General features: G+C 48.9%; 2 protein-coding genes across 3 annotated transcripts in view; one reads left to right on the top strand and one right to left on the bottom strand.

Moving 5' to 3' along the window:
- Positions 1-7,971, top strand: part of Klhl18 (kelch like family member 18) — a 50,294-nt gene extending 42,323 nt beyond the window's left edge. For both annotated transcript variants that reach the window (XM_021207168.2, XM_029543639.1), the window contains exons 8-10: positions 522-626; positions 3,714-3,825; positions 4,931-7,971. In XM_021207168.2, coding sequence (XP_021062827.1) covers positions 522-626; positions 3,714-3,825; positions 4,931-5,317 — 604 coding nt within the window. In that variant the 3' untranslated portion in view covers positions 5,318-7,971. The remainder of the gene's footprint in view (positions 1-521; positions 627-3,713; positions 3,826-4,930) is intronic.
- Positions 7,972-11,898: 3,927 nt separating this feature from the next.
- On the bottom strand, positions 11,899-15,121 carry LOC110328574 (neutrophilic granule protein). Its single transcript, XM_021207997.1, has 4 exons — positions 14,897-15,121; positions 14,034-14,135; positions 13,152-13,238; positions 11,899-12,650 (listed from the first exon to the last, which is right to left on the bottom strand). The coding sequence occupies exons 1-4, from the start codon at positions 15,071-15,073 to the stop codon at positions 12,513-12,515; spliced, it is 504 nt and encodes a 167-aa protein (XP_021063656.1). The 5' UTR covers positions 15,074-15,121; the 3' UTR covers positions 11,899-12,512.

Below are 15,121 nucleotides of genomic sequence, written 5' to 3'. Positions count from 1 at the left end.
ACACACACACACACTAATAATTATAAATTTTTATTTTTTCTTATTATTTATATTTGTGTTGGGGTGTTTTGCTTTTATGTATATCTGTATGCCATATGCCTGTAGTTCTCTGGAAGAGAAGCCAGTACTCTCAACCTCTGAGCCATTTCTCCAGCCTAAAAATAGTTTGGGGTAAATCGGGCTAGTCACAACAGTGCCACCTGTAATCTCAGCAGTTGGGAAATGGAGGCAGGAGAATTAGGGGTGCAGGGCCATCCTCAGCTACATAAACAAGTGAATGAACTCATCCTGCCATGGGATGAGAGGTGAGCACATCAGGCAGATCAAGGGCTGAATGACTGAAGGGGAGAGAGCTTGTTGCTGAGCCTGGGGGTGAGGAGGGGGGCAGGGAGGAAGCAGGATCTTCGTGGTCGGCCCCTACCTGGTTGTGTCCCCGGGATCGGGTCTGTTCTAGAAAAAGTTGACAGATTAGTTTCTTAGTGTGTGAGGGGCTGCAGGGATGACCATTCTGTCTGTTTCAGTGCCATGGGGACAGTCGTGCTGGATGGACAGATCTACGTGTGTGGAGGCTATGACGGCAACTCCTCCCTCAACTCTGTGGAGACCTACTCACCTGAGACGGACAAGTAAGGCTGACTTATCCCACCCCCACCCCACCCCACCCCACCTCAGCTTCTTGAGTGCTGAAATTACACATAGAAACCATTATACTCGGCCTACCTTCCCCACTACCAGGCCTTTGTGCTTGCCTGGCTTCCAGACTCACCCACTCCCACCCCACCCCAGCCACCACCTCTTGTTTAGTTTTGCTTTGCTTTGTTGGAGAAAAGGTCTCAAACTCAAGGACTCTCATAACCCATCTCAGCCACAGAGACATGCTGTGGCACCTAGCTTAACGCTTCTCCGGGATAGGAAGAGACTTAACAGCACTTGCATGGAGTAGATTTGTAAATCTTTGGCTAAATGCCAGACATGGTGGTGCACCCCTTTGATCCTTTTACTTGAAGGCAGAGGCAAGTGTGTCTCTGTGAGTTCAAAGCCAGTCTGGTTTATATAGTGCATTCTAGACTAGCCAGGGCTACAGAGCAAGACTTGGTCGCAGAAAACAAAACAAAAACATTTTTTTAAATTCCTTGTTTAAGTGAAATTTCATGGTTAAATTTCAAAAGAGCTAAAGCAATGGTGGTTCATGCCTACAATCCCAGGACTTGAGGCAGGAGGCTCAGGAGTTCGAGGCTACATGAGCCCATTTCAAATAAACGAAAGGCTGAGATGCTCAGAAACACTTATTCCTTGGTCACATCAGTCCACTGTACTGGAAGTGCAAGTGCAGATTCTCCTTATAAGCAGATAAGGAGTATCTGCACAGCTTGTTTCATAGCAGTGAGGCCTGGTATGAAGGAGTGTGTGGTCAGATAAGCTCGGGCAGTGTTGGTATCTGTTTCTTCAGAGCCTTTGTCTTTCCACCACATATATGACATTGCAAAAGTTCTAGGGGCTGGTGAGATGGCTCAGTGGGTAAGAGCACCCGACTGCTCTTCCGAAGGTCCGGAGTTCAAATCCCAGCAACCACATGGTGACTCATAACCATCCGTAACAAGATCTGACGCCCTCTTCTGAAGTGTACTTACATATAATAAATAAGTAAATCTTTTAAAAAAAAAGTTCTAGAAAATCTGGCAGTGAGGAATCCCGTTTAAACTTGTGTTTTCTGTAACACCCATTACAATCCTGCAGGATGCTTTTGTGGAGCACTAGAAACACGGGCAGTGCTGGCTGAATTACTCATTCCGATGTTTGTATCCTCCCGCCTTAGATAACAGACTGAACGGATGGGTTGAGCCAACTCATCAGCACGTTCCAAAGCCAGTCTTCTGTTGCCTAACAACTGACTGCAGCTCTTATCAAGTAGAAAGGAGGCTGGTCCTCCCTGGTGCTCCCTTTGGTTATCCTCAGGTAGGAAGGTCCTCCCTGGTGCTCCCTTTGGTTATCCTCAGGTAGGAAGGCCCTCCCTGGTGCTCCCTTTGGTTATCCTCAGATTGACATGTTCCTACTAATGCTCAGTTTGGTAGGCCATGAGCAGTGCACTGTCATTGTCTTTCCTTAGAGGTCTGTGTCTGAAGCTCTTGGCATGGTGTGGGGAGCATTTGTTGCTCTAGGGCAGGGATGCATGGTGGACTCACCAGTCAGACAGCAAGGCTGAGGGGATGGCTTATGTTTATAAAATATTTGCCCTGCAAGAATGAGTCCAAAAATGCCAGGCATGATAGTTCATGCTTATAGTCCTGGCTGAGAAGGTAGAGACAGGAGGATACCTCAGAGCTTGCTGGCCTGCCAGTCTAGCTTAATAGATGAGCTCCAGGCCAGTAAGATGCTGTGTCTTGGGGCTGGAGAGATGGTTCAGTGGTTAAGAGCACAGACTGCTCTTCCAGAGGTCCTGAGTTCAATTCCAGGCACCCACATGGTGGCTAACAACCATCTGTAATAGGTTTCAATATCCTTTTCTGGTGTGCGTGAAGACAGAGTTCTCATATACTTAAAATAAGTAATTTTCTATTAAAAAATGCCCTGTCTTCAAAAAAAGGAGGTGGGCATGGTTCTGAGGGTAATACCCATCTGGCTTCCATGTGCACATTTACACATGCATGTGTACCTGCATACATAAGCACCTTCATGTACACATTGTTTGATTTAAAAGATTGAACAGTGGTGAATTCTTATCCTAAACAAGGAGACAGCAGGCAAGAAGGGGTTCAAGTAAGGAAGTCCCCACTGTGTGCTGTGAAAAAGCTAGAGGATAGGTACAGACCACAGGGTAAACACAGGAACACAGCAAGAGCTGGACATGGTTGCTCATCCTGTAATCTCAGCGCTTGAGAGCTGCAACAGGACTGCCTCCAGTTCAAAGCCAGCCTGAGCTATAGAATGAGAGCCTTCCTCAGCAAACAAACAGAACCAGGCAGAATGGCACACGCCTTTAATCCCAGGACTAGGGAGGCAGAGGCAGGGGGTTCCAGGCTAGCCCTGTCTACAAAGTTCTAGGGCAGCCAGGGCTGCACAGGGCTACAGGTCTCAGAAAAAGAAATAAACCAAACCAAACCCACACTGAGGTACGTGTGCATTGCCTGAAAGAAGACAGTGAGGAACCACTTAAGGATGCGCTACAGTTGCTGGAAAAGCAATTCGACTCCCCTTGCTGTGTGCTATTGAGGTAAAGATGGCCTGAGGACAAGGCTGTAGCAATGGTCCAGGTGGGAAACCAGAGCCAGGCAAGTGGTATTAGGAGTGGGAGCAAGTACCGACTAGGAGATCAGCTCACCAGTACCTGTGGACCACAGGAGTGCTGAGGGAGGAAGGCTCCAGTGGACACTCTCCTAAGTTTCATAAGCAGGTCTCATTCATAACTAGGTCTCATTTACAAGACCAAGGTATGCAAAGCGGCTGCAGACCTGTGTGGCAGGTCTCGTTTGAGTGTGCTGATGAAATCATGCCTCTACTGACTCTATGCATCTGAGGCTTGGGGGAAAGGCATAGCAGCAGGCCGTGCTGTCTGCAGGGGTAGAGGGAGAAGTGAGAAGTTATGAAACTCTCCGTACACAAGTTGTCTTGGAAGGTCAGGAACACCAAACTCACACTCACGCCCTGCTCTTCTCACTGTTTCTGCAGGTGACCAAACTCACACTCACGCCCTGCTCTTCTCACTGTTTCTGCAGGTGGACAGTGGTGACTCCGATGAGCTCAAACCGGAGTGCTGCTGGGGTGACAGTCTTCGAGGGCAGGATATATGTGTCAGGAGGCCACGATGGCTTGCAGATCTTCAGCAGTGTGAGTCTGGCCCCTCCTGGGTGACTTCTTCCATCCTTGGATTTTTTTTTTTCAAATTCAGCCCCAAGATGGGGTGTAGCCATGCACAAGACACTGGGCTCAATTCTCAGCACCACACAAAAAACTTTCAACCCCACCACTGCTGGATAAAGGTTATCTGTTGAGGTTTCAGGCCATCTCCTGCATCAACTAAAATTCTTCATTTCAGGCTGGAGAGACGGCTCAGTGTTTAATAGCTCTGGCTGCTCTTCCAGAGGTCCTAGACTCAATTCCCAGCAATCATATGGTGGCTCACAACCGGCTGTAATGGGATCTGATTGTCTTCTTCTGTCATGCAGGCATACATGTAAATAGAGCACTCATATACATAAGTAAATAAATCTTAAAAAACATTAAAACTCTTCACTTCTGCCGGGCATGGTGGCGCACGCCTTTAATCCCAGCACTCGGGAGGCAGAGGCAGGCGGATTTCTGAGTTCGAGGCCAGCCTGGTCTACAGAGTGAGTTCCAGGACAGCCAGGGCTATACAGAGAAACCCTGCCTCGAAAAACCAAAAAAAAAAAAAAAAAACCCTTCACTTCTACCCAGCCCATGTCCACAAGGACGTGTAGGGTGTAGCCATCCTGAACTTACCCCATCCAGGTGTCCATGGACTGCTGAAAAGCCTTTGAAATCCCTCTGCAGAGTTCAGCCCAGGCATATGCCAGGAATGAATGCCAGCAACTGTTCTTCTGGACACTGCTGGGCGCAGCAGCCATGCAGTAGCAGCTCCAGAGTCAGTCAGTACCAAGGCAGAAAGTGCTGGGGACAGTCGCATGAGACAGTACTCTCCTCCCAGCTCCACCATCACCTAGAAACCCTTCCTTAGGAAAACCCTTTCTTCATTTCTTGCATGTGCCCAGAAGGTATCTGCTTCGTATAAGAGCAGGTACACAGTTGTAAAGAAATGGCATCAGAGCTAGGGTACATACACGCTAACTGAACTCCCTCTCCCCAGTGTCTCCCAGACTGGCATTGTGTGGGCTTCTGTGCCTTGAAGGGTCACCCCACGGGCCAGGTCTTGTTACTGACCGTGTTGTACCTGTGCCCTCTCTCCCCACTGCAGGTGGAGCACTACAACCACCACACGGCCACCTGGCACCCAGCAGCCAGCATGCTCAACAAGCGCTGCCGACACGGTGCCGCCTCCCTGGGAAGCAAGATGTTTGTTTGTGGGGGCTATGATGGCTCTGGCTTTCTCAGTATTGCTGAGATGTACAGCTCTGTGGCAGACCAGTGGTGTCTCATAGTACCCATGCACACACGCCGGAGTCGGGTCTCCCTCGTGGCCAGCTGTGGGCGCCTCTATGCAGTGGGAGGTTATGATGGACAGTCAAACCTAAGCTCAGTGGAGATGTACGACCCAGAGACGGACCGCTGGACATTTATGGCCCCCATGGCGTGCCATGAGGGGGGGGTTGGTGTGGGCTGCATCCCTCTTCTCACCATCTAAGGAGAGGATGGGACGTGGTGGGCTAGGGATCTGGTACAAGCGTAGGCGCTTCCTTCCAGGGGGAAGTCCTCTCAGAAGACGCAGTGGTGGACCAGAAGACGGGGTGTAATGTGAGCTTGCCAGAGGGACAGTTTTTCCAGGTGCTTAAGTCCTCTCTCACTGTGCTGCCCTGTGACCTTAGGTTGTCAAGATGCATAGCACAGGACAGGAGGCCCTCTGGGTCCACAGCCAGTAACACGGAAGCGCTTTGCCAGTCCGTGTACACAGGCTCCATCCAAGCCCAGCACACCTACTGCAGCGCTGGCACAGCTCCCCTTGCCACAGGGATCACTCACAGGCAGGAGGTCTTCCAGCCGAGGCTCCCCCTCCTGCTTGTCTGCAGCCCTGCTGTAGCCATTTGGGAAGTGTGAGTAAAGCTGGGAGAGAAGGGACACCCTGCTGTTGTCACTGCCTGTGGTAGTGCAGCTACACTACCTGCTGTGTGTGCACGGGCTCTGCCTTCCACCGCGGGCACAGAGGACTTGGCCCCTGTCTCCAGCAAGCAGGGAGAACAGAAGTCTTCCCCGTGCCTGATGTTTTAGGAATCCAGTAAGATCTTTCTCCACTTGTCCCCGAGAAACAGAAAGGGGGTGGAGATGCCCGAGAGAAACTGGAGGAAATGGAAACAAGAGAATGTTGGAGAGAAACTGGAAGGAAAAGACTTGAAGTGAACATTTTTCACAGGAAGAAAACAGAAAAGACACTAAAAGCAAATACACATCTACATGGAAAACCATCAAACATGACAACAGTGGTATCCACTCCCACATTCGGATCCCAGGGTCCCATGTCCTCCTAAAGCAGTTGGGGTTCCCTCTGAACCCCACAGTGTGTCTGAAATCAGGACATTCTTGACTGACCTGTAGCAAGGTGCTCATGGGGTTTGGTCTCCTCACCCACTGTCAGAGGACTTTTTAAATCATAGGCTTAGGGAGTGGGTTAAATTACTGCCACTCGCCTCTGCCCAAGCTCCCAACTGTCACCCCAAGGTTACCTCCCGCCACCACCCAACGCTCCCACAGATCCTCACTCCCACATACATCCCTTCCCTCTTTGGCCAGCAGGAAACAACATGTCTACCCAGATTCTCACTCACCCATCCACCATCCTTGAATAACTCTCCCTCATCACAGCGCTTCCGGAGCACATTGACCATTTGTACCTCTAGGACCTAACCAGGGGCTTGCTCCTACCAGCCATGGACCAGCTTTGTCAGGTGACTCGTCTGCCCTGCCATTCCGCTATTTTCCATCCATTTGCCAATCCTGGGTGTCTGTTCACCTTCTCTCCAGCAAGATGGGCCTTTACATTCAAGCTATGAACGCTGGCGTCATGGTATAAAGGCTTACAAAGAAATGTCTTTGCTGCTGCAAGGAAGAGGTTTTCTATTTCTTCCTCTGATCTTGGCAAATGACCTCGTGAAGAGACTCAATGCTCCTCCTTCCTCTGGATGGGACCTTACCATAGCACAGAAGGATCCAGAGAGGAGACTGTTATCAGTGCACTGGGCAGTGGGGCAGACCTTCAACTGCCACTGCCAAAATCTGCTTTCCTAAAATTCTTCCAGTAGAGACAAGAAGGATATAATTGTTTTTAGCCCCAAACTGGGTCTTAGGGTCCGGTCTGCTCCACTGTCCACCTGATTGGTTTCTTGCCCTCTGCTGCCTACCTGGATCGGCCTAGAAGACGGTTCAGAAAGGCTCAATGTGAAGCCTGCGGGGGATCCCTTTCCCCAGACCATCAGGTTTACCAGTGTGTGCAATTGCCATAGATTCGAAAGGAAGGACTTTTGTTCCCTGAAATGTAAAGAGCTGGGCCTCTGCTCTAAGCACTTGAAAATAATGTTTTTATCTTAAAAGACTGAACAATCTGGTAACTGATACATTTTAACTAGGCTCCCAGTGGAGCACCAGCATTTCTTCCTGCCCCTCAGTTTGCCTGCTGAGGTAGACTCTAGGGAACTGTGGGTCTCGGTTTCCACATTCCTCTTAAGTCCTTATGTGAATGTACTGCCCAGCCTCGACTGTGAAGGTGCTGAGAACCAGTCTGTGGGCTCCCAGGTGGGCCTTCTGGGTCCTCACAGTGCAAGCAGACTGCATCCCTAGAGATGATACACCATCTCCCCTGAGCCTGCTGCTGCGGGGTTAGCCTTCCTGCCACCGCTCCCACCTCCTAGTGTAGAGGTTGCACGGAGACAGTGTTTCCAAGAAGGATCAAGTCAGTGTTTTGATCTAGGCTCTGAGCACACACAAGCGAACAGGAACATCTTTATCCTCCCCTGTCTGAGGGTGGCTGGCTGATCTGTCTCATTAGTGTTAGAACTGTAGGATCATGTGAGAACAGGCATCACACAAGGACACTGGGAAGAACATAGCAGGAGGTGGGTCCCACACACCCGGTGGACCATGGGGGCTGGCCACTGTACTTCATCTCTTCTCTCTCTGGGCTTCACCAGGGATCACAAGCAGAAGAGAGCTGAAGACTAGCCTCTGATGGAACTAAGTAGGAATCCTGACCCTCTTCACCCACAGCTATTTCACGGGAAACTTATTTATAGGACGCATGTCTTTTGTGTTGAGAAACCAAAGAGAAATAAAGAGAACATTCCTAATATTCTTGACGTTTCCTGATTTTGTGTGTGTGTGTGTGTGTGTGTGTGTGTGTGTGTGTGTGTGTGTGTCCATTCCTGTGCGTGTGTATAGAGGTCGACATCAGGTGTCTTTCTTGAGTGCTTTCCATCTTAGATTTTGAAGCAGGATCCTTACTGAGCTTGAAGTTCATCCAATCCAAGTACTGAGGTTGTAGGCTGCACACTGCCACATCCAGTGTTTTGTGTTGTCTTTTACCCTGGGCGCCCAACATCAAATTCAGGTCCTCGGGTTTGCACAGCAGCCAATTAACCAATTGAGTCAGCCCTCTCCTGACTTAGTTGTAAATATTAGAAGTAAGTTACATTTTTATTTGATTTGGTTTAAAAGAAAAGTATATTGGACAAATTATAAATATTCCCATGAAAATAAGGGAAAAGCCAAATGAACCTCTATCAGAAGCAATCTTTGAGAGGTTTGAATGAGACATCTCCTGTGAGTCTCTGGCATTTGGGTACTTGGTCCCTAGTTAGCAGTTGTTTGGCAAGAATTACGAAATGTGACCTGACTAGAGGAAGTGCACCACTGGGGGCAGGCTTCAAGATATCAAAAGTTTTGCATTAGATCTTTGCCTCCAGCTTCTGGGTCATGTCAAGACGTGAGCTCAACTTTCCCTGCTGCCACGTCTACCACAATTCCCTGGCACGATGGACTCTCATCACTCTGGAACCGTAAGCCCAAATAAACCCTTCTTTCCGTAATTTGCCCTGGTCTTAGTGTCCGCAACAGGAAAACAGCATACGTGTGTTTCACGTTCTACAGACGGATACTGGTGGAAGATACACAGATGGCGTTTGCTTGTCGCCACCACTGTGTATTTGCTTCTCCAGACTGCCCCAGTGCTCAAGGGTTCCCTTTTCTCAACCACCACAAAAGTATAGATCTAGTTCCGTGGTGGGGTACAGCCAGTTGCCATGTTGACTGTCCAGGACTTCCAGTCCACTCCAGCATATCCACAGTTGTACAGCTAGAGTCTGGAACCTCTGGTCAAGTGAAAAAAGAATGTAAGATTATGTGTGAGGCCAGGCCTGGTAGCACACACCTTTAATCCCAGCATTTGAGAGGCAGAAGGGGGCAGGTCTTTGTGAGTTCAAGGCCAGCCTGGTTTCAGGACAGCCAGAGCTATTAGCTAATAGTGAGACCCTATTTCAAAAAGAAAAAGAAAAGAAAGGAGAGAAGGGAGCAGGGAGAAAGATCTGGCTGGAAAGATGGCACTTCAGCAGTTAAGGGAGCTCCATGCTCTCTAGAGAACTCAGGTTTGGTTCTCATCAATGACGTCATGCAGCTCAAAACTGCCTGTATCTCCAGCTCCAGAGGACCCAGCACCCTCCCTTGGCCTCCGAGGGCATCGCACACATGTGACATACACTAACACAGACACACACACATACACACACACACAAAAATCACTTTTGAGTCGGGCGTGGTGGCGCACGCCTTTAATCCCAGCACTTGGGAGGCAGAGGCAGGTGGATTTCTGAGTTCGAGGCCAGCCTGGTCTACAGAGTGAGTTCCAGTCTCGAAAAACCAAAAAAAAAAAAAAAAAAAAAAAGATTTAAACTGGGATTGGGGTATGGGGTGAAGGGGTGATATGGTGGTGGGGAGGGTTTAACCAATATGAATTATGTATGAAAACCCCTGTAGAACCTCACTGGGTGTTGTGTATCTGTGTGGAGGTGGGGGTCGTTTGGTTTAGTTTGATTTGGTTCTGTTTTTCAAGACAGAATTTCTCTGTATAGCCCTGGCTATGCTGGAACTTATTCTACAGACCAAGCTGGACTTGAACTCAGAGATCCTCCTGCCTCTGCCTCACAAGTGCTGGGATTAAAGGCGTGTGCCACCCCTGCCCGCTGGAAACTCACCACTTTATAAACTAATCTAATCTAAAGTTATAATTTTAAAAAAATTAGTAGTTTGAACATAGATGCCCTTGAATTGCTGGATAATGATCCCCATGAAAGAGAAGAGTTATTAATGAAAATCTCAGTACCAAGTCCCTACAAGTTACTGGCCCAGGAGGTCCCAAAGGCTCCCCAAACAAAACAGGCTAATGCCCCTGTTGCTGATGCATAATGTACTTTGTTATAGGACATAGAGAAATAAAGTTGTAACAAACCTAAAAACTTCCTCTCATAGTACCAGACGGTGCTGTGCAGGCCACTGGTGGAGAAAAGACCTGAATGGAGTGCCTGCATCCAGCCTGCATGCTGTGATCCTGACCTACCAGGCAAGATGTGCCCTCTGGTGCAGTAGTGGGATAATGGGTATGTGTGTGGCCAGCTGCTTTGGGACTGGGTTTGAGGCCCAATCCATAGGAATTCACATAGGAATTCAGACCTGGACCTGTAAACCTGGCCCCTGACTGAAAGCAGCTTGTAGCTCACTGGTTTACAGGCCCTCTACTGCTGCTTTCTACAAAGCACATTGTCAAACAACCATCTATATTTATATCTATACATATCTGTGTGTGTGTGTGTGTGTGTGTGTGTGTGTGTGTGTGTGTATGTTTATACTCATAGACAAGTGTTGCTCCAGCCACGGACAGAGGTCAGTGTTAGTGCAGATATTCATAATTGGTCAGAGTGTTGAGGGTGAGTGTCTACCACGTGCTCAGTCCTAAGTGGGTCATCTGTATCACACATGCCCCACCCAAGTCTCAGGGACATCACAGAAGAGGGATGGACAGGGTAGAGTGATCTGAGACTGTCTTTGGGACATAGCATGGCCTCTTCATCTGGCTAACATCAGCCTGGGCTATACAGTGTTGTGCCAGGAAGCGTTCATGAGCCCCAAAAGACCACCAAGGAGCCGACTCCTATGTAATCACACTAGGGACTCTTTATCACAAACTCAAGTTTGGGCCTATTCACCACTGACTCACAGGACGGTTTGGTGAAGCAGCCCCGAACTCTCATTGGGTTGTATAGGGAATGGGAGCGAGTGGGGGACGGGGGGTGGGAGACAAGGTTGTATAGGGAATGGGAGCAAGTGGGGGACGGGGGGTGGGGGACAAGGTTGTATAGGGAATGGGAGCAAGTGGGGGACGGGGGGGGTCAGCCTGGCAAGCATCTGACTGAACATCTATCATAAGCCGCAGGTGGGTGCTCTGAAGCAAGACCACGAACAATCACAAATGATCTGAATGTACATCTGAAACAACCAGACTAATCTTTGATTGACTGTTGCTAGGAAGTAGCTAGGGAGTAACTCTGGAATATGGGCCAAGGACAAGCCATGGGGTCCTTCCTGGTACTAGTACTTGCGTTTAGCTACAGGTCAAGTTCTCAGGCTTCTTTTTTTTTTTTTAAGATGGCGTCCAGTCGCAAGATAGAGTAGGTTTGACCTCTCACCAGCATGACCCTGTCTTACACACACACACACACACACACACACACACACACAAGCAGTGACCCTCAGATAGTGATGATTGTGGGGATCTTTTTAATACCCAAGTGAAAGTTTAAAGTTTTGACTAGAACTTTATGCTAAAGGTAGCCAGAGAGATTGGGGACAGACTACTCTGCCTTCCTGGGTTCTTCTGTCCCCAGACCCGGTTCCTCTCTTTTAAAAAGTAGGAAAAGAATGTAACATTTTTATTTTTTCTCTTGTGTGAATGCGTGTGCATGTGCACATGTGCAGAGGTCAGAGAACAACCTTCAGTAGTTTGTTCTTTCCATCATGTAAGTCCTGGGATTGAACTCAGGTTGTTTAGTTTGGTTGCAACCACCCCTACCCTCTGAGCCATCTAGCTGGCCTCTCACTTCTCTATGGTCCCCTTTCTCTGGCCTCACAGAGTCTGGATCTCCTGAACCCCAATCCAGAACCTGACACATCTGTCTCCTCACTCCAAGTTCAGCCAGCTCAGCTCCTGGGCATAATTCAGCCACATCCTCATTAATCTTAGAAGCAGTTTTATTGAACCTCTCTTATAGGACTCACAAGGTGATCTGACCACACTCACCTGCCGCATCCCGGTTAAGGGATCTGGGTACATAAAGGGGCATTTGGTGTCACAGTGACTAGGCAGAGAGCAGGAGTCTACAGGGTTCTGTCCCCCCCCCCCAGGATACTGGGAACACATCATTGAAAAAGTCATTCTGCAGCCACCTGCAACTGGTCCGGGAGGCCCAGCTGTGAAGAGATACAGGGTCATCTGGCTGGGGACACAGCAGGGAATGCCAATGCGGTTTGAGGATTATGAATGAACTGATGTGGGCAGGACTTTGGTTCTGGGAGAATGAGGAGGCTTCCCGCTGGAGGGGACTTTTGAGCTTGGGCCTTGAAGAATCGATAAGACTTTCAGATAGAGGGTTAGGCAGGAGGGCCCAGCAGAAGGAAGCAAATGGACAAAGGTGTGGATGTTTTAGGAGCTAGAGCTGCTCTAGAGAGGGGTGCTCCTGGGAAGGGCAGGAAGGAGGGGCAGGTCCTGAAGGCAGCAGGGGGAGATGGGTAGTGGAGGTAAAGAGGAGGTCATAGTGAGCAGGGGCACCTCCCTCCTCTTTCCAGCCCTAGAAATTTTTCAGGATGTTGCCGATGATATCGTACTTGGCATCTTCATAAGTGTTCCTGATGTGAGGGGGCACGCCTTCGAACTTGTCCTTTTCAGAGTCGACTTGCTTATCATTAAAACTGGTCACTTGGGTGTCCTGTGGGAAAGATGCTGGACAGTCACCGCCATCACAGTAGAGAGAGTCCTTTCCCAACCTGCCTGTGGTCTTCCCCTCAAGAAGAGGGTGAGGCGACAGAGGTATCGGCTACAAGGGCTTGATGAGTCACGGAGGCCTGGCCTCCATCCACAGGAGGCCAGAGGGCCTGAGCAGATCTGAATTAGGGGGAGGTAGGCTTCCATAGGCTGCCTTGTGTGATATTCCCCCCTCCCCTAACAGTGGGAAGATCTGAGCCATACTGACATAGGACATGCCACACTTTTTGAAAGGCTTGGTTTTTCAGATGAAGACGCTGTGTATGCAGCACACACACACACACACACACACACACACACACACACACACACACACACACACACACGGCAACTCGGTGTCTCCCAGAGCCCAGGAGAGAGCCCAGCACGAGGGTATGTTTAACCTCAGGATTCGGCCTCTGTGGTAAGAGGCCTGGAGTGGACATGGGGCAGTAAAGCTACTCACCTCTTGGCTGCAGTCCCTGTCGCAGGTCAAGGTCAAGGAGGTTGACTGCCGCCTTCTGAAGAATTTCCCTGTGCAGTCTCTCTCCTCCTGTAGGTGAGTGGGGCAAGAGTTAGAGGCACCTTGCCTCATTTCTGGAAAGAGGCAGGGACTATCCTTAAACCAGAGATGCAAGCCAGACCCAGAAAAGAGTGGCTGGGAGGGACAGATGCACACCCATTAATATAAACAGCAGGACATGCACATAGACGATTACAGGAGAGGTAACCATAAGTTACCACTCCCAAAGAAAACTGTGTTTGTTGAAGATTGTGGGTGAAGCCATGTCAACAGCCAATGCCTGTTCCTGGGTCACAAGTCAATAAATTTAACCACTACTTTAAATGTGAATGGTAAAAAGAACATTTTTAAAATGGTACTTTTCTGGTTCTGTCTTTAAACAGCATCATCTTCTTTTTTCTTTTTCTTTTCTTTTTTCTTTCTTTCTTTCTTTCTTTTTTTTTTTTTTTTTGGTGGCACCAGGTACATGCTAAATAAGACTCTATCACGGAGCCACACGATGCCGTTGTAGTGAGATATTGCAATAATTTATAGTAAGAAAGGGTATTAAAGAGAGCCTTTTTTTTCTTTGATTACTTGGGTTGTGTGAGAGTAATGTCTACAGAAGTTAGAGAACAGCTGTGGAAGTCAGAAGTCTCCATCCCCTTGGGTCCCAGGGTCCCTTCAATCCACCAAACCATCTCAGGGCCCAAAAATCTGATTTTGAAAAAGGCTTCAACATTACAACTGCTGGTGAAGTGGCCGGGTGACACAAGAGAAGGCAAGAGAGGAGGGGATTTGTCTTCCTCCAGGAAGCAGTCTGGGAGCTGGAAGAAGGTGACTCACCCCATTCTCCAGGAAGTCGCAGTCTTTAGGCTGTCTCTCCTGGGTGGAAGTGCACTCCGTCTCTTTAATCCTGAACTGGAGTGGGATGCCGGTAGCTGGATTCTAAAGAAGCAACCGAGAACTCATGACCATCTCTCTTCTACAGGTTAAGGAACAAAGCACAGAGGGGTCACATCAGTCTAGTCCAAGTCTGTCCTGTCCACCAATATCTGGGACTTATTAAATGGCCATAAATGAGACCCACAGGGTAAAGTCAGTGGTGGTACCTGCCTGAATCTCAGTACTCAGAGACTGGGGCAGGTAGATCTCTATGAGTTCAAGGCCAGTCTGATCTACATAGCAAGTTCCAAGCCAGTTAGGGTAACGTAAATAAAGGGTTCAATCAGGCATGGTGGCACAAAACTGTAATCTCAACCCTTGGGAGGTGGAGGCAGGAGAATCAGGAATTCAAGGCCATCCTTGGCTACATAGCAAGTTCCATGTAGCCTGGGCTACATGACATTCTGTCTAAAACACAGGAAAGGTTGTGATCTTTCCCACCAACAGTTATGTGACACTCCTGTGATTGCCCTTCAATATCCTCTTGTATAAAATAGGAACAAGATTTTTGTCCCTTTGCTTCATGTCTCACAAGTATAGACTTGTCCTACCTGTGAATAGAAGTGGCTGGCCTAGAACCCATTACCTAGCTGAGACTAACCCTGATCTTTCCATCCTCCTGCATCCATCAGTGGAGTGCTAGGATTCAAATTCAGGCTTTCTTGCATGCAAGGCAGACACTCAACCAACTGAGCTACATCCCCAGTACCGGGTAAGAGAAACCTGCACTGCCTGTGTTCCAGACTGGGATGGCAGATGCTCACCTGACTAGAAGGCGGAGTGGCACTTAGCAGGCGGAAGAGGGGTCTTCCTTGTCGCCCTTGGTTGTATACCTCTATGGCTCTATCAACAATCTCCTCATATCTTAGTTGTCGAAGAGCCTCACAGGCAACCACAGCCAAGGCCACCACCAATACAAAGGTCTTCCACAGCCCTGCCATTGTCTCTGACACACTACCACTCTTGGCCCCTTTTATGTAGGTGATATT

The sequence above is a fragment of the Mus pahari genome, chromosome 10 (genome assembly GCF_900095145.1).
Source record: "Mus pahari chromosome 10, PAHARI_EIJ_v1.1, whole genome shotgun sequence".
Lineage (NCBI taxonomy): Eukaryota > Metazoa > Chordata > Mammalia > Rodentia > Muridae > Mus > Mus pahari.
This window is presented reverse-complemented; position numbering and strand designations above follow the sequence as displayed.

Excerpts from the sequence above, each read along its gene's own strand:
- LOC110328574 (XM_021207997.1), bottom strand. The coding sequence starts at position 15,073 with ATGGCAGGGCTGTGGAAGACCTTTGTATTGGTGGTGGCCTTGGCTGTG. Across the intron at positions 14,136-14,896 it reads CCACTCCGCCTTCTAGTCAG|AATCCAGCTACCGGCATCCC; the intron begins GTGAGCATCTGC and ends TTGCTTCTTTAG. Across the intron at positions 13,239-14,033 it reads GCGACTTCCTGGAGAATGGG|GAGGAGAGAGACTGCACAGG; the intron begins GTGAGTCACCTT and ends ACTCACCTACAG.